The sequence below is a fragment of the Ipomoea nil genome, unplaced genomic scaffold, assembly GCF_001879475.1.
Source record: "Ipomoea nil cultivar Tokyo-kokei standard unplaced genomic scaffold, Asagao_1.1 scaffold2922, whole genome shotgun sequence".
Classification (NCBI taxonomy): Eukaryota; Viridiplantae; Streptophyta; class Magnoliopsida; order Solanales; family Convolvulaceae; genus Ipomoea; species Ipomoea nil.
The window spans coordinates 1,587,989-1,614,378 of record NW_017619350.1 but is presented as its reverse complement, the minus strand read 5'-3'; the positions used below and the strand labels follow the sequence as shown (position 1 = coordinate 1,614,378).

General features: G+C 36.2%; 5 protein-coding genes across 11 annotated transcripts; 3 read left to right on the top strand and 2 right to left on the bottom strand.

Moving 5' to 3' along the window:
* Nucleotides 1-80: 80 nt before the first annotated feature.
* LOC109161283 (glutamyl-tRNA reductase 1, chloroplastic-like) lies at nt 81-2,972 on the bottom strand. Its single transcript, XM_019309607.1, has 3 exons — nt 2,585-2,972; nt 1,720-1,961; nt 81-1,521 (listed from the first exon to the last, which is right to left on the bottom strand). The coding sequence occupies exons 1-3, from the start codon at nt 2,862-2,864 to the stop codon at nt 385-387; spliced, it is 1,659 nt and encodes a 552-aa protein (XP_019165152.1). The 5' UTR covers nt 2,865-2,972; the 3' UTR covers nt 81-384.
* A 532-nt stretch (nt 2,973-3,504) lies between these two features.
* LOC109161288 (cytochrome P450 CYP72A219-like) lies at nt 3,505-6,183 on the bottom strand. Its single transcript, XM_019309617.1, has 5 exons — nt 5,867-6,183; nt 5,007-5,224; nt 4,658-4,902; nt 4,196-4,580; nt 3,505-4,096 (listed from the first exon to the last, which is right to left on the bottom strand). Exons 1-5 carry the CDS (start codon nt 6,141-6,143, stop codon nt 3,671-3,673), a joined length of 1,551 nt encoding a protein of 516 aa, XP_019165162.1. The 5' UTR covers nt 6,144-6,183; the 3' UTR covers nt 3,505-3,670.
* Nucleotides 6,184-8,745: 2,562 nt separating this feature from the next.
* Nucleotides 8,746-10,970, top strand: LOC109161294 (peptide methionine sulfoxide reductase B5-like). Of its 2 annotated transcripts, XM_019309626.1 has the most exons (4): nt 8,746-8,822; nt 8,863-9,210; nt 10,441-10,597; nt 10,694-10,970. In XM_019309626.1, exons 2-4 carry the CDS (start codon nt 8,885-8,887, stop codon nt 10,856-10,858), a joined length of 648 nt encoding a protein of 215 aa, XP_019165171.1. In that variant the 5' UTR covers nt 8,746-8,822; nt 8,863-8,884; the 3' UTR covers nt 10,859-10,970. The 2 variants fall into 2 exon arrangements, with proteins under 2 accessions (XP_019165171.1, XP_019165170.1); XM_019309625.1 differs by having other exon boundaries at nt 8,753-9,210.
* Nucleotides 10,971-12,570: 1,600 nt separating this feature from the next.
* On the top strand, nt 12,571-18,422 carry LOC109161285 (probable sphingolipid transporter spinster homolog 2). Of its 6 annotated transcripts, none has more exons than XM_019309610.1 (16): nt 12,584-13,030; nt 13,546-13,677; nt 13,953-14,054; nt 14,391-14,495; nt 14,755-14,830; nt 14,997-15,071; nt 15,199-15,301; nt 15,375-15,437; nt 15,515-15,587; nt 15,765-15,862; nt 15,996-16,072; nt 16,652-16,765; nt 16,900-17,019; nt 17,212-17,340; nt 17,863-17,941; nt 18,112-18,422. In XM_019309610.1, the coding sequence occupies exons 1-16, from the start codon at nt 12,876-12,878 to the stop codon at nt 18,240-18,242; spliced, it is 1,632 nt and encodes a 543-aa protein (XP_019165155.1). In that variant the 5' UTR covers nt 12,584-12,875; the 3' UTR covers nt 18,243-18,422. The 6 variants fall into 6 exon arrangements, with proteins under 6 accessions (XP_019165159.1, XP_019165155.1, XP_019165154.1 ...); XM_019309609.1 differs by having other exon boundaries at nt 15,503-15,587; XM_019309612.1 differs by having other exon boundaries at nt 15,503-15,589; nt 15,785-15,862.
* A 3,019-nt stretch (nt 18,423-21,441) lies between these two features.
* LOC109161281 (receptor-like protein kinase HAIKU2) lies at nt 21,442-25,456 on the top strand. Its single transcript, XM_019309603.1, has 2 exons — nt 21,442-24,266; nt 24,764-25,456. The coding sequence occupies exons 1-2, from the start codon at nt 21,602-21,604 to the stop codon at nt 25,129-25,131; spliced, it is 3,033 nt and encodes a 1,010-aa protein (XP_019165148.1). The 5' UTR covers nt 21,442-21,601; the 3' UTR covers nt 25,132-25,456.
* Nucleotides 25,457-26,390: the final 934 nt, after the last annotated feature.

Sequence of the window (26,390 nt, the reverse complement as noted above, 5' to 3'; positions counted from 1 at the left end):
GTATGTACCACCACATAATACTTATCTTAAACTCAAAAATAAAAAAATAAAAAAAATGCAGTACTCTTGGATTAGTTGGATGAATCAACAAAAGCTGTTATAAGTATGCTCAGCTGCTAAAAGAATTTTGATTCTCATATTCTTACATAATACATACTATTCTCCTACAGATTACCTACAATGTCAAATCTCCCCTAACCAATGAAAGCAAAGAACTATAAAGGAATGAAGGAAATGGGAGACTGACCAAATCAAGGGTATAAGGTCATGTAAACAAATGCAATTAGCTTAGGATTGTATATATGTGCTGTTGTGTTAGATTCTCTACTTGCTTCGGGGGAAAAAATGATGAATACTCCGTAAATTTTATCAAAATACCCGACTTCAAGAAGCTTGCTTCTGATTTTGTTCTAGCTTGGCCCGAACCTTTTCTTCCAATAAAGATGTGTCTGTATCAAGACCAAATATTCTGTTAAGAGCATGCATATTATCAAGTATCTCGCTCAATGGCCGATTGTCTCCATCGCATCTTAGATGCTCCATTGGCCCATGAAGGAGCTTATTCATTATGCCCAAGCTAAGATCGTAGATAGCTTTCTTCTTGTCTTTTGGGATGTCATCGCCCATCTTTGATAAACACTTGTTGACCTCAGAAGCTCTAATTCTTTCAGCATAGGCCCTAAGCTTTTTGATAGTTGGAACTGTCTCGAGGGAGTTTTTCCAAGCTTCGAATTGCTTAACTTCATCATTAATGATTGCCAAAGCTTCCAATTTCTTCCTCAACCGGTCTTCCTTGTTAGCTGCCACGACTTCTTTAAGATCATCAACATTGTAAACCTTTGTAGCTTCAAGATCAGAGACACTTGGCTCCACATTCCGAGGGACAGATATATCAACAAACAGCCTCTGGCCACCGAGCTGATCGCTCGTGGGGGGGAGTGCGCGAACATTATCTTTCGAAAACAAAGGGGCATTTGAAGCAGTACATGTGAAAACCACGTCGGCTTGTGAAGCACGCGCTAAGATTTCTGAAAGAGGTCTGTATGTTATCTCGACATCCTTGAGCTCCTCGCATATAGCAGCAACTTTGTCTTCGGTCCTGTTTACGACTACCATTTGTCTACACCCTTTAGCGACCAAGTGTTTGATTACGAGTTTTCCCATTTTGCCAGCTCCAACAACCAATACTCGGGCAGTAGCATAAGAATTCTCTGGAAGCTTCATCTGTACAAGCTCCACAGCAGCCGAGCTTACAGAAACTGACCCGGTGGAAATGCTGGTCTCGGATCTAACCCGTTTTCCAACTGTAATTGCATGCTTAAACAGCCCGCTTATTTTCTTACCAAACCCAGTGGCTCCTTGTGAAGTCTTTACAACCTGCTTTACCTGTGCAAGAATTTGACCTTCTCCAAGGACAAGGGAGTCTAGTCCAGCAGAAACTTCAAACAGATGTTGAATTGCATCCTTGTCGTGCAGCAAAAATCGGTGTTGAGAGATCTCTGGAATTGGAACTCCACTTGTCTGTTAAAAAAAAAAAAGAAAAAAAAGACAGATGATGATTAGGACAACCACATGATGCAACTAATTCATAGGAAATGCAAAAGCAAACTGATTCCTGTTATCTTTAACCCGAGAAAGTTTAATATTTATCTTGTGGTTTGAGAATGGTGAAAGGTAGATAGATAACAATTTCAACGAAAGATGGAGGATAATTAGCACCTTAGACATCCATTCAGTCACTTCTTTCACCCCACGAGTCTGAGATAGAGCTAAAACATATATTTCAATCCGGTTACATGTGCTAAGAACAGCAGCTTCTTCTATATGATTCAAGGAACACAGTTCATTAATTGCACGGGGCCAGTCTGATTCTGCAATAGCAAATTTCTCTCGCACTTCAACTGGTGCTGTATGAATGTTAAGCCCGATAACAACAATACTGCTACTTTGCTTCGTATACCCTGAAGATGAAATACAAAGAATGTTTGGAGACCCAAAATCAGTGTTTCTTCATAAACCTCAGAAAGAACATTTCACCATTTATATACATGAAAGAAAATGTCAGCACACATATTGTGAGGATAGATTATTCAATATTTTACAGAGTATCAACTAATTCTACCATGATGATCTAATTAAAACAGGTCAAAACATGCAATTTAGCTATAGTTTTATAACTTTGTTGCCCACAATCTGCCTTAGCTGATGTTGTGATTTCCATTGTAGCACTGGCTGACTCCATTTGTTATGATCAAGGGATCAAATAAGGATTTATGCTAAATAAAATTCTAAACTTTCTAACTTTCTAACAAAGTTCAGACATTATTCATCATAGTCTAGCTGTATCAAATGCAGATATGCCAAATTTAAGCCTTTAAGCAGCAAAGAAAAACTCCTCACTAAATATGGTAAATTTCATACTGATGCTGACAAGACAGACTGAAAATACTCTTTCTTGCAATCTAAGTCAGCTCGAAAACAATTAAAGTAACTATCTTTGAGTAATAAATGCAAAACAAAAAAACATATCCAACGTGAGAAATCTTGAGTGGAAGTTAAAAGCGAAAAAGGAAGGGAAGCTTACGATCGGCGGCGGATGTCTTGAGAAGCTCCAAAGCGGAAAGACTAGAAGGGTTAGCCGATCTCTTTGCTTCACTGCTAACCAACGAATTCGAACCACCATCGCATCTAGGGTTCAGCGATCCAGTCCCATAAACCAACGGCTTCAGTCTCCGGCAGCGAAAAGGAACCGAAAACGGCAGCGTAGAGAGAGAGGAAGACGGCGTGTGGGTACTGCTGGAACCTAACTTCGGCTTGGAGCCGGGAACGGTGAGGGAGGCTGCGTACCCGCCGGAGACCGCCATTGTAGAGGTTGTTGAAAAGGTTTTGGGTTGAGAGAGAAGAGCGGAGGGTGTTGGGTTTGGCGAGAGAGTTGGGACAGGAAATGTTGAGAAATCAACTAAATAGTTGACCGACGCCATAGACCATTTCATATAAGGTGGTTGGAGTTTGACGAACTCGGCAGGCGCGTTGGACCCACACTCCATTTCTCCTACTCCATTTGAATAAGTCGGGTTTATATGGGCAAATGGTCGGGGTTGCACACTTGCACGTGCTAGTAAAGAAATATCAAATATATGGAGTACTTAAAAAAAGTCAAATAAATGAAACTATAGGTTGGCATTGGTGTCATTTTAAGATTTAATCATTGACAATTTATTTGATTATTATATTTAGTCAATTCATTTTATTTTTGAATGAGCAAAAGTTTTGAAATGTCAATCTCAACTGCAGAAATGATATAATAGAATGTAATGTAAATATAGATAATATAGATTTTTTTTTATAAAATATTATAGAAAATTTATTCTAACTAATTACAATTTTAATATTATAGATAGTGTTAAGAAGTCAATCTATTTAATTAAGTAAATTTCATTGTATAAATATGTCTAAATACATATACATAATTTTTGTTTTACATCCAATAGAGTGAGACATACATGCACATACTTAATTGGTATTCTATATGAGATGAAAATAGTAATACTAACTTTTATTTATTTATTAAAATATGAAGATTTTACCCATCTCTAAGACAAACGAATTCCAAATGATGTCTCATATATATAATCCAAGTAAGTATGAATACTATATGTGGCATTGCACTCTACGTTTTGCGCAAGAGGAGCGGAGCACCAAACTGAGGTTGCAACGTTATGACGGTGGTGGGAGCATGTGCATAGGATGGTGAGAGCTCAAAGGAAAACCGCTGTAAAATCATGGCCATTGCCATTTTTGCTTCAAGCATGGCGAAGTTTTGCCCAATACATATTCTAGGTCCACTGCTAAAGGGGAAGAATGCTAGTTGCCCTTTAGTTACCTTTGACACCCCCTCACTAAATCTCTGTGGTTTGAACTCCTTCGCATCGTTGCCCCATATCTTCTCGTCGTAATGATACAAGATCACTGGTATTGCGATTAAAACACCTGGGGGAAATGTTATATCTCCTATCTTTGTTTGTTCTTTAGTAAGTCGCCTAAGTGATGTTCCAGGCGGGTATAACCTCAAAGACTCGTTTAAAATCATTGTCACCTGTTTTTAACCATGCAACAGTATAATCAGGTAATAAGTGATAAGAAATTCAAAGTTGAGAGACTATATATAATAGTGAAAAAAAAAATTTAAACTTACAATTTTCAAACGATTTAATCCATCAAAATCAGGTCTATCTTTACCAAATAGCTTAAAAACCTCTTCTCTAGCTCTTGTTTGCCATTCTTGATGCATACTCAACAACACCATAGTCCACACAAGCAACGAAGATGTGGTCTCTTGCCCAGCTAAATAGAACAACTTACACTCTTCAATCACCTCCCTTGTGGTCATCCCAAAATTCTTGTTTCCATTTTGTTCAATTTCTTCAAAATTGGATTCCAATAATATGCCCAATAGGTCATCTGGACTAGCTTCTCCTCCTCTCATCGCCTTCACTCTCTTGTCAATTATATCCATAATTGATGCATGAACTTGCTTCTCAATTTGCTTCATTCTTCTATTCCTCTTAGTTGGTAAGAACCTGCATGCATCAATATGTTCTTCATTAATTCAATAAATCCAAGTTATTATAAACATAAACCACCGGTTTTGCTTTACCTCCATCCTGGAATATAAATTGAACTCGAAATTTGTAATACATAACCAACTTGCTCTCTTTGGAGTTCGAATATTTTATTCCCTTCTTCATAGCTACTTCCAAATGCAGTGCGCGAAATCACATCACTAGCCAATTGTTGAAGGTAAGGCCACACGTCTAGCTCAGCTAAACCTTGGTCGCCCACATTCTTCTCCCACTCGCTCAACATTTCACTACAACTTAGGTAGAAGGCTGGTATCATATGCTACATTAAGACAATGATAAAAGCATGCATACTTGTTATCATTCATCATTATTTTAGAACACAAATAATGGAATGAAACCCATAAAGAAATGAAATGAAGTAACCTTTAGCTTCTCCATTTGAAAGCCAGGATTGATGATTTTTCTATGTTTGACCCACTTATCTTCTTCATGAAATATGACACCTTGGGCTAGCAATTTGCTTAGTGGATTGGAAGGAGGCTTCTGAAAGATAGTGTGCTTTGTGAAGACATTCTTTACAAGTTCAGGGTCCTTGATGAATACCAATGGCTTTGGCCCAAGCCATACAAATGAATTCTCACCTGCAAGTCATTGCAGTTAGCTAGCTAACATGATTTATGTGCAACCGCCAAGAAATTAGTGTCACAAAACTTTAATTATAGAAAAGTCCGTTATTCGTTGGTACGGCCTGACTTTAGCTGACAAAGGAGTATAATGAGGTTAACCAATTTAGATTGTTTATAATTGACTGACTCAAAGGCCAATAGAGACATGCTATCTAAAGATATGTTCTGGGTGAAATTGGACTCGTGACTCTAGTCGACAAAGAATCACAATGAGGTAAAGTAGGTTACCCATAGTTGACCGACAGTTCTAAGGGAAGTCAAACTTGAAAATTTGAGGTTAGTTATCAAAATCAATTGATGTGCGATCAACTTGGTTATGGTTGTCCCACCTTGCTAAGTAACTAAGTGCATGTATGTGGTAGTTAGAGGTGGTGCATTCTGGGTGAAGTCTAGACAGTGGGCACCTTGTGACTTTAACCGACCAGAATGAGGTAAAACAGTATATATATGTTACTCATAGTTAAAAACCAATAGACAATTCCCAATCAATGAATTGAAGAGTCGAACTTGAAATCTTAAAATTACCAATTAACTATCTAACTAACTTTGCCCCTGTCACTAAGTAACTACGTGGTAGCTAGAGATGATAGAACATACCATTTTTTTGGATGGCATCAATGAAGAATGGAAGGGCTCTCGGAGATATGTCATCTGATAGGTTAATGGGCTTTGACTTGGCATCTTCAACGCTCTTGGATATCTTTTTGAGGTCTCCAAAAATGAACTTATAATCGGTCCCTTTAAGACCCTGTTGTCTGAGAATCTTCTGCAATTTTCTTGGCCTAAACCAAGCCCAGTTCAGCATTCTCCACAGGCACACCAAGAAAACAATTGCAATTGAAAAGCCAATGAGACCAAACACGATCTCCATCATCTCAGTGTGTGTTTCAGAGTAATGTTTGTATTAAGCTAAGTGTAATTTTCTCCTGACTTTCTGCGTATAACTCAAGAGGGCATGAGAATATTTATAGACTCTAGTAGTGTGAGCAATGAACCTTGGTTGGCCCCTATGGTGTATATGTCATAAATCGTATTAATTACATTTGATTGAAATGTTTGTTGATAATTTTCTAATTATATAAACTGAAAATTGTAATATTGTATTGGGCTTGGAGGGTATTAACAATTGAAGTTGTGATCAAAGTACAAAAATCACATTTTATTTATTTGGTCTCTTATTTTGCAAGTCTTCTAGAATATGCCTAAGACAAAAATTAAATAATCAATAAGTTATAGGGGGTGTTTGGTAAGTAGCTGTTAGCCGATTGGATTAGTGAGTTTGACTAGTTAATATCATTAGTTGATTGTAGAAAAGTGTTTAATAAATTAGCTATTAGTTGATAGCTGATTATATACAAAATGACTTTATCAAAAAGCAGATCGAACTTTTTGAATTAGTATTTTGGAGCAATAAATTTTTACAAAAAATTAATTAATCAAATACACATATTGATTGTTTAACCAAGTCAAATAAATAATAGTGATCAAATAAGTCAATATTAACTGATAGACTAACTATTTTACCAAACACGGCCATAATATTATACTCTACCCTATGATGAAGATGTGAACCATTCATTTTTTTTTTACTCATCTTATATTTCTTCCACTTGTTTAATTAGTTATGGGCGCTTAACCACTAATTAACCATTCATCGTCAATGCTCCTTGTTTAGTCAAGAAAGTGGTCCTACAAGTAGGTAAAATAAAGTTGAGAACGGATGCAATTTACTATAAATATTAAAGATGGTAAGATTCAATTTTATAACTTAAATGAACAAGTTTTTGACAGTCTAGGTAAAACATTAAACACTTGATTGTCCTAATCATTAATTTCATATATTATATATTTAACAAGTACAATTTATTGATTTTTATATATTATGGTAGATTAACTTCTAGTACGACGGGATACTATATAATGCAAACATTATAAATAATTTAATGTTTAGTTGAGACTATCAGTTGGTGAATTTCTAAGAAGATAATGTGTTTAAAACATGACAACAACTTTCTCTTTTCGTGTGATATTACATACCTAATATTTCTTTTAATTATGCATCTAAATTTTCATTCCCAAATTATTTAATCCATCTTATTTTTTTCAATAATAAGAAAAATCATCATCACTATTCAATAGTGTATATTAAATGAACCTTATTCTTGTATAGTAATAGTCTATGAACTACACAAAAGCTTGTCTCGTACGCAAACCTACCCACTTGACCGAACTTCATGGGTCAAGATTATTTTTGCATAATTCTCAAAATTTTATGCAACACAAACAATAATTATGAAATGTCTTAGCCTGATTAACCCCTAGCATGGGAACTTTTATTTTGTTTTAATCATAAATATGTATATTAAAAAAAAACACACAAACTCTATACTTGTCATTTTTTTAACACTTTCACAATCAAATTTATCACACAACATTTTTAAATATATTCCGTAATTTATAAGTTATTACACAAAAACAAAATTTATATGATACATGTTCTTAAATAGTGTTTAGATTGTCCTTATCCTAATCAATCTTTAGGTGACACATTAAAACTGATTTTTTTTTTTTATATATGATGACAGCAAGTTTGCTAACTTGACAAAAGGCGGCCGCAGCCTTTTGTACGTGTGTGTGGGTATATATATATATATAGTCGAGTTTCGGTGCAACGAGACCCTCCCGTGTGGTCGTGCGGCGGTTTTCAGAATACACCAATAGTTAAGCAATATATACACCATCAATGTTATGAAATGCACTACAAAAACACACATAAATTAAGTACGCATCACTAACAACACACCATTATGTAGGACTAAAAGCACTACATAGTGTTTGAAAACACACCATTAATGATATGGAGATATATGATGTATTTTTTTAGATGTGTTGTGTATTTTTTGGTGTATTTTTGCATTTTATTGTGGTGTGTTTCTCTTACACTATTGGTGCATATTGTTAACACTGTTGATGTATTCTGAAAATCGCCGCACGACCGCACAAGAAGGTCTTGCCATTCGAACTTTTCACACACACACACACACACACACACACACACACACACATATATATATATACATGTTTCGTTTTTAATTTTTTTTTATTTTGTTTTGATGTGATGTGAATGTGATATCTTTTTAAAAGTAAGATAGTATTGTAAGAAGAAAAATACTTCAATTTTTACTTTTATTTGTGTTCAAATTTGATTGGAAGAAGAAAAAAAGAAATAGATAGTCTCTTATAAAATTGAGTAATCAAACTATCGAAGCATGTAAAATTATAGGGAGTAAAAAATTAAAATATGAATTGGAAATATATGTAAAATTAGTCTTGTAAGAATATAAGATAATAAAGAAATTGTAAATTTAATGATGTGAAATTTGTGGAAGCAAGAGAATATTGTAGAGATAACTACAATTTTATGAATTTACTTCAAAAAATACTCCATATTAAATTGAGTGGATATCTTGTACGGACTAAGGAGTAGTATTTTCACTCATCGTTTCAAGAAGATAATGGATTGAACTGGTCAGGTCAGAGCAAACGCAACACATATCTTCAAAGATTTATTTTTGTTTTTTGTTTTTTTACGTTCCCAATTCAGTATTACCTCCAATGGGCGTTCAGATCCTTCAACTTTCCCCGTTTTCGTATTCTAGACCCTTCATTCGCAATTCCACCGCTGTTTCAAGATTCCTGTCCAATAACTTTATCCCAATTTCTGCACTACCCAAGACGACCCAATTGGATATCTCTTCTTCTAGGGCTATCCGGCTCACCATTTCCTCATCTGTGTTCGGCGGTTTGATTCATCAGAGAGGCCTCAGAGCTTCACGGGTCGTAGCCATGGCTTCTCCCACCTCGGTTCAGAAGTCCGAAGAGGAGTGGCGCGCTATTCTCTCTCCTGAACAGTTCCGGATTTTGAGGATGAAGGGGACTGAGTAAGTTCTGTTCAATTTTGTTGTCTTTTGGTATTTGGCTGTTTAATTGATCGAATTTCTGGAAAACAATTCAACTTTGAAGTAATTTGAGCTCCAAATTTTGTTATTTATTACTCCGTATTTTCTAAAAGTAATCCGAAATATACTTGTCTATTTCGTTGGAGACATCTTCTGAAGTTTATGGCCATTTTGTTAGGGATTCTGGTTAGCTTTGTCATACAAAAATGGCGGTCGTAGGTTTCTGATGGATTAATGAATGGTTTTTGTAAGGATGATATTGTTGTCCAATGTGAAAACATGGAGGTTAGTGAATGGTATGAGATCCAATTGGTTAATATAGTTATATAGATAAGATTGTTTTGGTGTGAGTATGGAGGTTTGGAATATGGAGATCACATTCTCTTCATGAATTTGCTATGAAGCTATCACAATGGGATGATATGAAGGTTTTGAAACCAGACATTCAGTTGCTGCACTGGATCGCGTGTAGATATGTTTGATTTGTACTCGGAATTGGCTCGTGTATATATGTTTGATTTGTACTAGGAATTGGCTATGGCTTGTGTGATGCTTTGGAGCATTTTTTACCTATAAATGTTGGTCCAGCACTAGTTTTACAGTACTGAGTGAAGTCACTCTAAGGTCTATCCAGTTTTAATTTTACTTTTACGTCGGTCCAGCACTAGTGATACAGTTGTGAGTGGAATCACTCTATGGTATATACCAGTTTAAATTTTACACTCATAGAGCCACTTGTGTGTACAATTCTTTCCAAATTAGCGATGTCATTCCTCATCAGCTTTCCTATTTCAATTTGTTGAGCATATAACCATTAATGTGCAATCTAACTATCAGCTTAGGCTTTTTGTTGAGATGGAATACATGCTTCAATTCAATTTCTGCCCTTTGTATGAAAAGAAAGATAGTAGGAAATATGAAGGGTCCAATCTGCATCTATGTTGCTATGAAAGATTGAAACGATTTTGTTTTGAATCAATAGGTAAGTTGGTTAGCCCTTGATTAGCTGAGTAAAAGTTGGTCAGTAGAAGGAAAATAGAGTTAGGGGAACATTGATGATAGCTCCTAACTACCAAACTGGGGTCAGAAAGGGGAATGCGAAATGATTGTTAATCCAAGAAGGATCTCGTTTATAGAGGGTATTCTTAGTAAATTTCATTTGTTTATGGCAAATAGCGGTGAGCCATACTTTCCTTCTTAAACATTCCACAGGTACCCAGGAACCGGGGAATACGACAAGTTTTTTGAAGCGGGAGTGTACGAGTGTGCAGGATGTGGAACTCCCCTTTACCGGTCCACAACAAAGTTCAACTCTGGGTGTGGCTGGCCAGCTTTCTTCGAGGGTCTCCCCGGAGCCATAAATCAAACCGTGAGCTTCTTTCACACTAAATATGTGTTCCCGTTTTACAAAACTATGGAGGAGCTAACATTTATTTGTTTTGATCGAATGGTTTTCACTTTTCAGCCCGATCCAGACGGGAGAAGAATAGAAATTACATGCGCTGCCTGTGGAGGACACCTTGGCCATGTTTTCAAGGGCGAAGGATTCCCTACCCCAACAAACGAGCGCCATTGCGTGAATAGTATCTCTCTCAAGTTTGTCCCTGCAAATTCTGATGCCTCCCTGTAATATATTATAATGAGTGCTTCATTGTTTCTGACTAAAATTCTTTGTAAACTCGAAAACTTGTGTTTATGAAATTGTTAGTATGTATTAATCTGCAAATCCTAACATAAATCTGTAAACTTTTTCATGGATTGGATTATGCTCAACATGCTAAACAGGATATGAAAATTTTGGAGCTTTTAGTCAATCGAAGTGACCCAAACATGTGTAATAGAGCATGCTGTAGTTAAGTTGTGTTAGCGATTTTATGATGCACAAAAATTTTAAAAGATGAGTGTTTCATTTTTATTTATAGAAAAATTCACCGTCCTTATTTAAAGGTGTCATCATTTGTTATTTTGTGACCTTAATTAACAAAAAACATAGAGGTAAATCAGTCAGATTGTCCATAACTAATTAATTAATAATAATTTTCACAGCCAAGGATCTTGTGTTGCTCCCCTATGTGAAAGGTTGTAGGTTCAAGTCTCAGAATTCTCATGCTAGCTCTTGTAAACCTATCTAACACTACCAATAAGGAAACGTTATGCTGTAAGCACGTGCCTACCTTGCAAGGTGGACACAGTTTCATATCCATAATTTCTATACTTTAGATTTATAATTTTTATACTGTAGATTCATAATTTCTAAACTGTATAGTTATCAAATTATAAATATATAATTCTCTAATTTGTGAAAACAGAGTTCAACAATTAAAATCTAATATAAATTTTATGAATCTACAATATAAAAATTATGAATATAAAACCGTGCTCAATAGCATAATTTGCCACCAATAACTGCAACTTTCGTGGCCTGTTTGATATTCACCGTACTTAAATCATTACTAATGATGTAGATGGTCCCCCCAAAAAAATGTTGTGAGTCAAATAAATATTCTGACGGGTCGGGGGTTTGTGCCACAAGTGATGAATTTACTAATTAATTTTATATACTAAAAAAATACGGAGTAGTATTTAATTTTTTAGGGGGCGTTTGGTTCAGGTTATATAACATAACCAAGGGAATGTGACATTCCAAAGCTCACATTCTTGTGTTTGGTTCATATTATCTTAGGGAATTTAACATTCCCAGAGAATGTCACATTCCCTCCACATAGGATTTTGAAGGGAATGTGATTCCCTTCAAAATCTTAGGTAATATAAGATAACCTTGGTTATGTTAGTTTATATATATATATATATATATATATATATATATATAAAATTATTTTTGTAATTATATATTTTTTTATTTTTATTATGTTATGTTAGCATATCAAATAATTTTGTTTCTCAAGTTCAAGATTTTAGTTAATATTTTAAAATTGTGTAATTATATATGATACCGTTATCTTATTTATTTATTTTAATTTTTAAATTTATTAAAATATATAAAAATATGTTAAGGATATTATAGTATGTATAAAAGATAACCCTAAACCAAACATGATTATATTACATACCCCAATTTTAACCAAACACAGGAATCTAACATTCCCTGTAATTTAACATTCCCAACAATCTAACATTCCCTAAGGTAATCTGACATTCCGTGAACCAAACGACCCCTTAGTATTATAGTTATGGAAAATCATTGCAGTAGAAAAACTCAAAAAAGTAAGATAATTACTATAGAAAAAAATAATTGAGGGTCCAAACTCAGAGAAATTATATAGTTTTTGGTCTTTTTCTTTATCGAGTTTAACGCCCAAAGTAGAAATTTTTGGAACATCACTTTTTTCTCATCCACTATTAATTAAAAAATTAGAAAAACTGTGAAAAAATTATAAAAATTCAGTAAATATGATAAAGAGGAATCAGCGTAGTGAATAGAGAATCCAGGAAACACCGCAGTTTTGGTAGCCTACTATTTCTAAACTGCATAAAATGCAATCTGAATCCTTTAATATAGTGATGACTGATGATTATCGAGAAAATAGAAAGAAGACATAAAGCAGAAACGACGACGCCATTGTCATTGGAGTTCCACATCTCTTGCCAACTAATTTACCAGGCAGAAAAGCATTAAAGTTGTTTTCATGGGAGAGCAAGATGCAAAACCTGTTGGAGAATCAACGTCTTCGAAATTCAGTTCGGATCCAGCCGTGGAAGTTTCTGCTGCCGTCGAGTCGGCTAAAGCTCCAACTCCTCCGCCGTCGCTAGCTCCCCAGCCTTCTTGGTTCACTCCTAAAAGGTATTAGTGCGCCAATTTGGATAAGCGTTGGGAAGAAAAATCATGAAAACTGGTAAAAAGATTCAAGATTTAGAACGGTGGTACTTTTTTGCTTGCTGGGTGGCCAAGAATTTGTGTATTTGTACTTGTGAGTGGGATTCTAATGACTAATATTTGTTAGTAGTCATGGGGTTTGTGTTGGGCTTCACTCAAATGTCATTTCTTGTCCTCCAATATTCTCCTTGCCATGCGATAAGATTCTGAATTGGGAGACATCATTCGTATTGTGTTTGATTATTTGACTCTTCAAATTGTTATAATTGTGGTGAAATTGAGGATTTAAAAAAAATAAATAAATTCCCATAGGGTATAGAAAAATTACATTTCTAACTTTCAGGGATAAATATATGTTTATATTGGGGTTCAACCAACTGAAACAATAGCCATTTTGCCAGTTGAAATGGGAGACACAGTGTTGTTTCACTGTTATCCTTACTAATACTTTTATCTTGATAGTTGTGTTACTCATGGCTCAGGTTGCTTTGTATTTTCTGCATGATCAACATACTAAATTATTTGGATCGTGGAGCCATAGCAAGTAATGGTGTCAATGGAAAGCCCAGAAGTTGTAATAAAGATGGTGCATGTACATCTGGAAGTGGAATTCAGTAAGTATACATTGGACAATTTGTGATTCTTTAGTATTGTTTGAGCCCCATTCTTATGTCATCAAGTAATGGTTTTATCTGCCTTCTCTTTTTTACTTGTTTAAATGCTTCTTTTTTACTTGTTTAAATGCTTCAGCAATCGAGTACAAGTTTTTCTCTATAACATTTGTGTGTGTGTGTTTGCGTGTTTTTATTTATTTTTTTATTTTTTATTTTTTATTTTTTTTTTACAGCAGGGTTCTATTACTAACTGACAATCTTATTTATCTAAACAGGGGTGATTTTAGCTTGAACAACTTTCAGGATGGTGTTGTATCATCTGCTTTTATGGTCGGACTCCTTGTGGCATCACCAATATTTGCATCTGTTGCCAAAAGGTGATAAATGTCATTTACGGAACAGTATTTTATTTTCAAGTTCTGCTGGTACTAAAATCCTAGACAATGCATTATGATGTTCATTGTGATTTTTAATTTTTTTTTTTTTTTTTTTGAGGAAAGGCTCTAGCATGAAACATGAATTTGTTATCCTTTTGGTCCAAACTTGTAGTATAATTCAATCTCTTTCATCCACCATCCCAGTTTTTTAACAGAATAAGTGAACGAAGGAATTGAAAGGGCAACCAATTTACTTCTATGTTGAAACTCTGTTGTTTTTTTTTTTTTAATTACTTTACATGCTTAGTGTGTAAATTATGTTTGTGAACTTTGCAGAGTCAACCCATTTAGGCTTATTGGAATTGGACTGTCAGTTTGGACCGTTGCAACTGCTGGATGTGGGTTTTCAATTAATTTCTGGTCAATAACAATTTGCCGCATGTAAGTTACCTAGTCTTTGTTTGGCATACTTGGAGCTTATTGAAAAGGAGGCTTTTTTTAAAAGTCTCAATGGTGAAGCTTCGGGTTTATGCCTCTTAGTTGGCCTTAAGAGCCTTTTAGGAGTAACTTATACTTTTTGGAGTAGATAGGCTCTTATGAGCCATGGACCAAACAAGTACAATACCCCCCACCCCCCCCCACACCCCCCCTCCCCCCGAAAAAAAAATAATTTAATTAATTCTTGGTCTTCCTGATTCAGGTTTGTTGGTGTTGGCGAAGCTTCTTTTATAAGTCTTGCTGCTCCATTTATTGATGATAATGCCCCAGCTGCTCAGGTTTGGTTCAGGGTTTCGTATTAATTTGATGATGAGACTTATCATGTCTCTGAAACATTTATCTAACTTGCTGGCAAATTCTTTTTTATAACATTGTTGATATAAAACCTTTATAAGGCCAAAGAAAATTAACTACGGGTTGCTTCTTAATTTCTCCTTCTATCAGAAAACAGTATGGCTTGGAATATTCTACATGTGTATACCAACTGGGGTTGCGTTTGGCTATGTGTATGGTGGACTGGTATGTAAGCACTTCGTTGTTATAGAGCTTAATGTTGTTATGAAAAATCTTTGTCTAATATTTTGAGCACCTATTGGCTCACTAAGTGGTAGTGTAAGTGAAATTTGTTACGGTCTTGTTTTTGTAGGTGGGAAGTCATCTAACTTGGCATTGGGCATTTTGGATTGAAGCAATTTTGATGTTTCCCTTTGCTATTTTAGGCTTCGTGATGAAACCATTGCAATTGAAAGGTGACTGTTAGGTACTATGTTACTCTAATCCTGTCTGCATTTTCGAGCCATTTCTGAAAATAAGTATATACAGGGTTCTCTCCTGCTGGATCGAAAAAGTTGACAACTTCTGTAGCTTCTGGTTCTCGAGAAAATGGTAATCTGGATGTATATATGAAATTAATTGATTTTATCAATGTTTGGCTCCATAATTTGATTCAGAACTTGTAACAAATGCAGTTGTTTCAAATGGGGAAGGTGGTTCATTGCCTAGAAGCGAATTTCATGAAACTTCTAAAGCTTCCGGGTAAAGTATTTTTGTACCTTAGCAAACATATTCATGATTGAAGAAAGCTGCACAATAATAACTACCATTACTTGCCCGACAAATATTATTGTACTTGAGGCCATGGAGTTGGTCCAAAAATGGTCTCCATATCCTTTTCTTTAGTTTTTATGGGTGCTTGTCTCGTATTCTTATCAGGTCAAATGGCGGTGGTAGTAATTCAAATCAGTTTGTCGAATTTTTCAAAGATTTGAAAGCCCTTTTGGTTGAAAAGGTTTTCGTTGTGAATGTTTTAGGTATACTTTTCAGTTTTCACCCTTGCCTTAACTCCAATTACTGATACCTTAGATATTCGTTTTTGTGGTACAAATTGTCAAAGACACTCATGCGTAAGCCTTAAATCTAATTTTACTTTGTATGTCTTTGCAGGATATATCGCATATAATTTTGTAATAGGTGCATACTCCTATTGGGGACCGAAGGCCGGTTACAGCATATACCATATGGTAAGTTGTTGGAGCCTGTTAAGAGTCCCACATTGATGAAATAAGAGAGAATATATGGGTTTATAAGGCCATGGGTTAGACTAGCTAATTGGTTGGATTCAATCTTTTAGTGTGGTTTGGCCCATGTGCATTATAGCCCAATTGAGTGACCCTAGATTCCATCTTTTTAGTGTGGTTTGGCCCATGTGCATTATAGCCCAATTAGGTGACCATAGCCCAATTTTAGATTATAACAGAGCCTTTTAGGGAAAAACACATTTGTATGCTTCAATTTATGGCCACTTTGTTCTCTTTGACTTATGAAATATAAAATTTGACACCTCTTTTGTCTCTTTTACGTTCATAATTTCACCCATTTCGGTCTCTTCTTGGGTTACATGAATCTGGTGTTTCCTTTTTATTCGATCAGCCACGAGCCCATTGTGGAAAAGCCTGTTTAATTAGACTGTTGAGATTATAGATGTAGATTCAATAATCCATTTTCTTCATGTTTAGCAAAGATTATGGATGATTGTTGTTTTTTGATATGTAAGATAAGCTGAGAGAGAAAAAATTGTCGAAAATTTGGTTCTTCTGCAGGGCAATGCAGATATGGTATTTGGTGGCATTACAGTTGTATGTGGAATAGTGGGAACTATAGCTGGTGGCCTTGTTTTAGATCGTATGACCTCCACTCTATCCAATGCTTTCAAGGTAAATGCTGCCGTGATTTATTTTTACTGAGTTCTGTTGCGATTTATTTTTAATTTTCAATCCTTTTTTTTTTTTTGGAGTTCTAATGCTAAAAACTCCCGTCTATTCTACTAATGAAGTCGTTGTTACTGCAGCTTCTCTCTATAGCAACATTTTTCGGGGCAGTATTTTGCTTTGCTGCCTTTTGCTTTAAAAGCTTATATGTGTATGTAGCTCTGTTCGCAATTGGAGAAATACTCGTGTTTGCCGTTCAGGTAAAAAAAAAAAAAAAAAAAAGGGCCAAAATTAGTGGTATTATACTATTATTATCTGTTGTTTTATATGTATCGAGTTTTGAGAGTGTTGTTCAACGACTTTGGTCCATCTTATGCTCTTCATGTAGAGACTAAAGAGGTTCAGTCCTGAATATGCCTTTGGTATGACTGACATAAATTTCCCGATTTCAGGCTCCTGTAAATTATGTTTGTCTACATTGTGTCAAACCGAGTTTGAGACCGTTATCCATGGCGATGTCCACTGTGTCGATTCACATATTCGGAGATGTCCCTTCTTCTCCTCTTGTGGGGATTCTCCAGGTTTGTTCTATTCACATAGTACTGCACTTCACACTTTGGTTTCATTTTGCTGTTGGCCCTGTTTGGTAAAATAGTTAGTCTATCAGCCAATTTTGGCTTATTTGACTATTATTAGCTGTTTGACTTGGTTAAACAATCAATACGAGTGTTTAATCTAATTAGCTTTTTGTAACAACTTATTGCTCCAAAATGCTAAAATTCAAAAAGCTGCTTAAAGTAGTTTTTTCGATCAGTTTTTTTGAAAAAGTCATTTTGTATGTAATCAGCTATCAGCTAACAGCTACAATCAGCTAATGCTATCAACTAGTCAAACTCACTAACCCAATCAGCTAAAAACCATTTACCAAACACTCCCGTAGTATTTTGTGTCTTTTATTAGCTAAAACTACCGGGTTTTTATATATACCCAATTTAGGGATGGCAACAGGTAGGCTACCTGCCCGTTTAGCCATTCCCGAACCCCTACCTGAACCTGTCCCAATCAAATTTGCAGTGGTTTCTGACTAATAATGTTTTCTGTAGGATCATGTAAACAATTGGAAGATTACGGCTTTGTCTTTGACATCTATTCTGTTCCTGGCGGCTATAATTTGGTTTATCGGTTAGTGCTTCTGTTTAGATGTCTCTATTAAAAGTCTCGAAATTAAGGTTTGATGGCTCGAAGCTACTAAAATCATGGCCGTATAAACCAAACGTTGGTAAGCGGGCTGCTAATGCAACTGCAATGTCAGAAGATCAATTCTTATTATTTGCTTTGATTTGATTTTGCAGGGATGTTTCTTCATAGCGTGGATAGATTTGATGAAGATAGTGAGCATCCAATCCCTATAGTGGAGAAATCAAACACAACGCCTCTCCTCGAGGAAAAGACGACAAGAACAGAGGCTTCTGCTGAACCCTAGTTGCTTGCAGGAAGAAGAAGAAAATGAAGAAGCAAATTCAGCATTACATTCTTTTATATACTTCCAAGCATGTAAATGATGTTTGATAATTGTTCATTACATTATCTTGTTCAAATTTTGAACAATTTTGATAGTGATAATTGTTTTTAATGAAGCAGCCTCAGCATCATTTGTATCAAACGTTTGTGAACTTCATCTTCCCCCGGCAAATTATTGGTATACACAGTATTATGTGGACCATAACAAAAAATATAGTTTTAATATACTAAATATACATTATTTTTGTATTGAGTGTACCTTATGTAATATAATGTCCACTCAGTATAAAAATAATGTACATTCTCTGAATATAATGTACATTATTTTTGTACTGAATGTACATTATTTTAATTTGCCTTATTCGAACTTAGCCAGCCATGAAATTTTGGACCACGGAAAACATGAGGTGGACTCATTAAAACAAGTTGCAAAAATTACTGGCAATTGGTAAGTCAACAGTGTACTAAAGTTTCAGCATCCTAATTTGAACCGTTCATGTATCTTAAGACATTTAGCTTTGGTACACCTTTTTCTTTGACTTTCCTGCTTGGCCTTTTTGTACTCTTTAGTCTCGAATCATGAATGCGACACCTACCAAAATAAAAAGTACTACATGCATAGATTATTAAAGTTCTCGTTCTCGACTTATATTTCGTGTACCAAAATTTTATAAAAATATAATAAACTTATTTTATGATCGTACCAATTGACACCAAAGTCATAAAGGTGAAAAACTTTTGAAGTATTCATATTAGGATGTACAATATGATAATGATGGTGGAAGTAGAAAATATCCAATGCAAGAGAAATGCATGCATGATAGGATGTAAAGGTCACTTCTCATAGAGCTTTCAAATTAGATTATGAAGTCCAAAAACAAACAATATAATGGTGGGAAGTCAAGAAAAGGAAGCAATAATGGTACAAAAGCTTCCAAGTAATGGTTTATTAGTAGTGGTGATGCAGACTTGCAGCTTTGAAAAATCTATCTACTTAGCAAAAGTAAATATTGGTGGCTTCTAGACACAACCGTGTTACTAGTGAGATAACGAGAACAACAGTAAAAAATAATGACAAAAAGTAAAGAAGATGATAAGATTTACATGGTTTTGTAGTACTGTCTATGCGGCGAAGTTGTTCTTTTATTAATTGTGATGGTAGAACATCCATGGTTACAATCATCATATCATATTTATATGCAACTCTAAACAAGGTACATGTACTAAATTACATACGTATCCTTGCACCGTACTGCGAGGGTGCTGCTTCCGCACCCCCAACACTCTGTGATACACAATAAAAGAAGAAAAATGTAACTCGAATAAGTGTTGAACTCCATGCACACTGTTCCGATCCGTCTAATCGCTACCATCTTTCATTACACATGAGACATATAAAATAAGTACTTTTAAATGAGTCTGTGTTACTTGCATGACTAGTGAGTGTGCCAAAGTGGTTGCTAATAGGCACTGGCGGATCTAACATGGGGATAGTGGGGGCAGTCGCCCCACTCACCCCATTCCCATAACCCTTTTATATAAATATAAACATAGGAATTACTAAAAATTTTAGTAGCTTACTTGGTTGAAACTTTTAATTTGTTATGGTGTGTTATGAGATCAAAACCCACTAGCAGCATTTTTCCCCACTACCCTAATAAGGTTACAGTTGGAGACTTGCCGCCCGCATTTTCCTCCCCAATTCACCAAGCCTTACCGAATATCATGAATTTTTAAACCGTTACGTTTTAAGTTTATCCTTTTACTGAAAGCGTTATTGCATCAGAGGGTCGCGGCGCATTCATTATAATAGTATCGTATATAGCACTCATGATGTAATACTTTGTACACGTGTTGCGTTTATATGAATTTAGTTATAAATTTCTGAACATTACAACACTACAATCATCATAGAAAATAAGTTTAATTATAACTATATTTAGTTTAACATATTTAAATAAACAATCACAGACATTTGCTCAGCATGAAAATACATTCCATTAAATTGGAATTCCTAAAATTTAAGAAAAGGCATTTGTATACATTGTTTGATTGGCAGAAATTTTATTCCAAGAGAATTAAATTCCTCAAATTTGAGAAAAATATATATATTTTTTTAAACTCTTCTTTGGTATTTTTTTCCCACATATTTGAGAAAAAAAAAAATATTCTACATGGTTAGACAAAATTACTCTCGTACTTCTATATGACTATAATTTTTGTATAGGGCAATTAAGTTAGTCATTATACACATTATTTCTTCTAACCACTTTCAGTGAGCCTGTGTTACTTGCGTGCATGATTAGTGAGTGCGTCAAAGTGGTTGCTAATAGGGTTACAGTTGGAGACTTGCTGCCATCATTTTCCTCCCCAATTCACCAAGCCTTACCGAATATCATGAATTTTCAAGCCGTTACGTTATGAGCTTATCCTCTTAGCGAAAGGACTATTGGATCAGAGGGACGTGATTCATTATAATAGTATCATATATAGCACTTGCGGGGTAGTACTTTGTATTATATTTAATAGCATCCTTATACTTATATATGGGAGGGGAGAGAAAAAAAAAGAAGCAAAACTTAATTTTAAAATTAAAAAAATAAATATAATAACTATAGTCACCGACCGGCGCGCTTGACGCACCCAGTGGGTGCGTGCACTGCACGCGCCCGCTGGGTGCACTCGTGACAGCCACGATTGGCTGCCACGTTTGGTTGCATTTCTACTGGGTCCCACAATGATCCCATTCTCCCAACTCTATGCTTCCCAAATTTCTCTCTCCACTCCCTCTCTCATCCATGTCAACATTAAATATATTAAAAGTAATACATTCTCCCCACTTGCTCCCTAGTGTGTATGCTCTAATACACATGTTGCGTTTATTTGAATCCTGTTATAAGTTTTTGTGAACATTATTATGCACTCGTCATAGAAAATAAGTTTAATTATAACTATATTTAGTTTAACATATTTAAATAAACAATCACAGACATTTGTTCATAACTATTTTTTTAATCACGGAACACAAAGAGTCAAATATCGCTCCAAAAAAGATTATTTGATTTACAAAAAATGCTCCACAAACTCGTCATTAGATATGTCAAACCTTCTTTTGGTAGGTAGGCTTATTAAAAACCAAGTTGGAATATATATAATGATAATGTCAGCTGGTATGTAAGAGAATTGAAAGCATACATCCATTTTGCCCACAATGTTCATTTTGTCACATGCAAATTACTAAAAAATGGGTAGTGTACGTGAAACTTCGTCACAAGTCATGGCCGCCACCCGCCATCAATTAACAACCTCAGCCAAAATTGAATGGTTCTTTTCTTGATTCCGTTCTGGAATTTCACCGACGTATCAAACCTTATCTCTCTCACTCCATCCATTCCCGAAATGCCGGCGGGCAGTTTTTTCCGGCGATGGCTATTTCCGAGGGCTGTCATGCTTCTGCTATCTCTCGGTATGGTTTTGCAGTCCAGAGCTGACGATTTTCAACTACTTATGCGGTTCAAGTCGTCCCTGAAAGATCAAAGTTCGCGCGTGTTTGATTCATGGACGCATCGGAATAGCTTGTGCAACTTCACGGGGATAGTCTGTGATCCTAACGGAATGGTTAAGGAAATCAACCTTCCACAAGAAGAGCTGTCGGGGATTGTTTCGTTTGATTCGGTTTGCTCTCTTGAGTCTCTGGAGAAGCTCGATCTCGGGGCGAATTTATTGTACGGAAGGGTCACTGATCACTTGAAGAATTGCACCAGATTGGAGTACCTGGACTTGAGCAACAACTCGTTTTCAGGGGAATTTCCGGATTTGACTGTGTTGAATCAGCTCAAGTTCTTGAATCTGAATGCGACTTCTCTTTCAGGTCGTTTCCCTTGGAAATCGCTTGAGAATATGACGAGCCTAGGTTTCTTGAGTTTGGGAGATAATGTGTTCGAGAAAAGTCCATTTCCCCTGGAGGTTCTGAAGCTGGAGAAGTTGTATTGGCTTTACCTGACAAATGCTAGCATTGAGGGCGAAATTCCAGAGGGTATTGGGAATTTAACTCTGCTTGAGAGTCTTCAGATTTCGCAGAATCCTTATCTGTCTGGAAAAATCCCTGATGGAATCACGAAACTTACCAGGCTTTGGGAGCTTGAGCTGCATGAGAATCAGCTCACAGGGAAGATACCAGTGGGGTTTGGGAATCTCACTAACCTTGCCTACTTTGACGCTTCAGCCAACTATATTGAAGGTGATATCTCTGAGCTCAAATCCTTAACCCGAATTCAATCCTTTCAGATGTATGGGAACAAGTTATCAGGTGAAATTCCAGTTGAGTTTGGAGAGTTTAAATCCCTTGTTGAACTCTCACTTTATAGAAACAGATTCACTGGCACAGTTCCTCAGAAGATTGGGTCTTGGGCACCTTTTCAATTCATTGATATTTCTGAGAATTTTTTTACTGGTCCCATACCCCCTGACATGTGCAAGCAGGGCCAGCTCACTGATCTTTTAGTGCTTCAGAACAAGTTCACAGGTGGGATTCCTGGAAATTATGCAGGCTGTTCGACTTTGGTACGTTTAAGGGCAAACAACAATTCACTTTCAGGCACAGTCCCAGTAGGAATTTGGAGTCTGCCAAGTTTAATGATCATTGATCTCAGATTGAATCAATTTGAAGGCCCTATTGCCTCGGGTATCGGAGAAGCTAAATCTTTAGCACAGGTGTTTCTGGCAAATAATAGGTTCAATGGTCCATTGCCAGAGAGATTATCAGAGGCTTCTTCACTGGTTTCAATCAATCTGAGCTCAAATAACTTCTCTGGTGGAATCCCAGAGAAAATAGGTGAACTCAAGAAGCTATATAGTCTTATTCTCGACCACAACTTCTTCTCTGGCAACATTCCTGTTTCAATAGGGTCATGTGTTTCCTTAAATGAAATAAACCTTGCTGGAAATTCCCTTTCTGGGGAAATTCCAGCCAGTATTGGCTCTTTGACTAGCCTGAACTCTCTGAATCTCTCTGATAACCAGCTTTCTGGTGAGATCCCATTAGCCCTTTCGTCGTTGAGGCTTAGCCTTCTTGATTTCTCAAATAACAGATTGACAGGCCCCATACCAAGCTCTTTGTCAATGGTGGCATTCAATGGAAGTTTTTCTGGAAATCCTGGGCTCTGCAGTGAAGACACCAGAAGTGGTGTCAGGCCATGTTCATCCTATTCTAGCAGGTCGAAAGGGCACAAAACAGTCATAATTTGCTTGCTGGTTGGAATAGTTGTTCTGATCATTCTGGGAGCTTGTTTTGTGTTCACCAAATCTAAACACAATAATCAGCAAATCCCAGCAAGGAAAAGTGATTCTTGGAATATAAAACAGTTCCACATCTTGAGCTTCAGCGAGGACCAAGTAGTCAAGGCATTAAAGCAAGAAAATTTGATTGGAAAAGGTGGGTCAGGAAATGTCTACAAGATTGTCATTGACAATGGGAAACAACTAGCAGTGAAGCACATCTGGAAGTCTGAAAATCCCGGTGGCGATCACAGGCGTTCTCTCAGCAGCTCCGCCATGCTCTCAGGCAGCCGGAAAGACCGGCGGTCAAAGGAGTATGATGCAGAGGTGGCTGCCCTGAGCTCAATCCGGCATGTGAACGTGGTGAAACTCTACTGCAGCATCACGAGCGAGGACTCAAATCTTCTTGTTTATGAATATTTGCCTAATGGAAGCTTATGGGACCGTCTGCATTCCACCAATAAATCCAAGATGGATTGGTTGGTGCGATACGAGATCGCGATAGGTGCTGCCCGTGGCCTGGAATATTTGCACCATGGGTGTGACCACGCCATGATCCACCGGGATGTCAAGTCTAGCAATATTCTCTTAGACGAAAAAATGAAGCCCAAGATTGCAGATTTCGGACTGGCCAAGATTTTGGAGGCCTCCATAGCCTATACTGACACTTCATGTGGCATACCAGGGACGTACGGTTATATTGCACCAGGTAAATATTAACTTTCATAGTCTCAACTATTAAATATTGAAAAAAATCCTAACTAAGTTGGTTTGTTGTCTCTTAGTAATAATGGCCTATTAGTTTTTTTGGTTTGGACCAGTCAGTTATGAACTACCTATACCGGTTTACCTCCATGTGGTCTCAGTTAGAGTTACAAGGCAGTATATATTTACTCAATGCATACCTTTGGGTAGTGATTGTTGAGCATATGACCATTAATGTGCAATCCAACTATAAGCTTTTAGTTGAGATGGAGCACATGCTTCAATTTGGTATCAGAGCCAGACCAAAGGTCATGGGTACACGTGAGGGGCAGCTTAAGCTTTTAGTTGAGATGGAGTACATACTTCAATTTACAAGTTTCATTTGTCACTCAATTGTTAAATATTTGGATGGCTACGAGTTTCTCTCGTCACTCAATTGTTATATATTTGTCATATATCTCTTTGCAATGACATTACTTATTCCTTTTCATTCTTGTTTAGAATACGCTTACACGAGCAAAGTGAACGAGAAGAGCGACGTGTACAGCTTTGGCGTAGTGTTGATGGAACTGGTGACAGGGAAGAAGCCGATGGAGGCAGAATTTGGGGAGGACAATAATATAGCTCAGTGGGTATGTAGCAGGGTGATGGGAAACAAAGAGAGCATGGTGGACATGGTGGATTCCAGCTTTTCAGTAGGGTTCAAAGAAGATGCTGTCAAGGTTCTGAAGATTGCAATGCATTGTACTGCTAGGCTTCCATCACTGAGACCTTCCATGAGGATGGTAGTCCAGATGCTGGAAGATGCTGACCCCTGTAAGCTCACAGGCATAGTTGTGAACTCTGAGGATGATAATGAGAAATTCTGAGGCCAAATCTTCAAGTTCTGGATGTTCAAACTAGGGTTCATTCAACTGGGAAATCAAGATCGAGTACAATTTTCCCCGGTGATAATAGGAACCTCAGTCCTATACCAATAGGATTCTAGTTTTGGTCCAACCTTATATAAAATGCTCTTTTGAAGTGCTATTAGATATTAGATAGTTTAAGTTAAGATTCTGTTTTCTAGAAGTGAATGGAATGTAATTCAAAAATGCATGTTGTCCCATTCACACAGCTTTGTATAGAAATTGTATATTTATATAGTGTGTATTAAAGCATCTCAATGTGATTTTTCATGATCTTTTAACTGATGAGGAAATTCACAATCATATTTAAGGGTGTGTATTAGGTAAACGTTGCATTGTGACTCACAATGAGACAAATCATTTAAGTTGCTAATAGTTGACCAACTCAAACTAATAAAACCAATAAGTCGTTCCCGCGAAAGTTGAACTTATAATATTGTGGTTCTCAAGTTAACAACATAACTAACTTGACTAAAGTTGTCTCCTTTTTTATAAATTTTTGCTCGTATGGATGAAGAGAAGTTGATGTGACAAAGAAGAGGGAGATGTTGAGTCCTATTGTTAATTTTATAGGGCGTTTGGTTGGAGGGATTTTAAATTCTCTTCCCACTTAATTCCCACCTAATTCCAAAAGTCATTAAATTCCGTAGTTTGGTTGGAGGGAATTGCAATTCCCCCATTTTCATGGAATTAAAATTTCATGTGTCCCCTGAAATTTTAATTTCTGAGAAAAAAAGATAGTGATGAGTCAAAATTATCCCTTCCCTTTTTAACCTAAAATTAGTGTCTAACAACAATAATGGACATTTTTTACTTTATACTACTTATTCCCTTTCAATTCCCATCTATACCAAACATTGGAATTGAAATTCCCAGTAACTCTATTCCTGTCAACTAAACACTGGAATTTAAATTCCCACTTTATTCCCAGTAATTCAACAAAACGCCCTGTTAAAGTTTTTTTAGAATAAAAATTACAATTATGCATCGAGTACATAACAAAGGGCCCATCATGCACTCCTTCATAGCTAGAGTGGTCGTCATTTTAAGTCTGATTGCATGAGTTTGTATCGTTCAAAGACTCAATTATATTTATTTTTTTATTTTGATAATTTAATTATAATTTTGTGTGTAGTTGAGTGAGCTATTTGATTTTTATTTTTTAACCTGATTCACACAAGAACTTAATAAGAATTTTTATTATTGGAGATGTCCGGGGG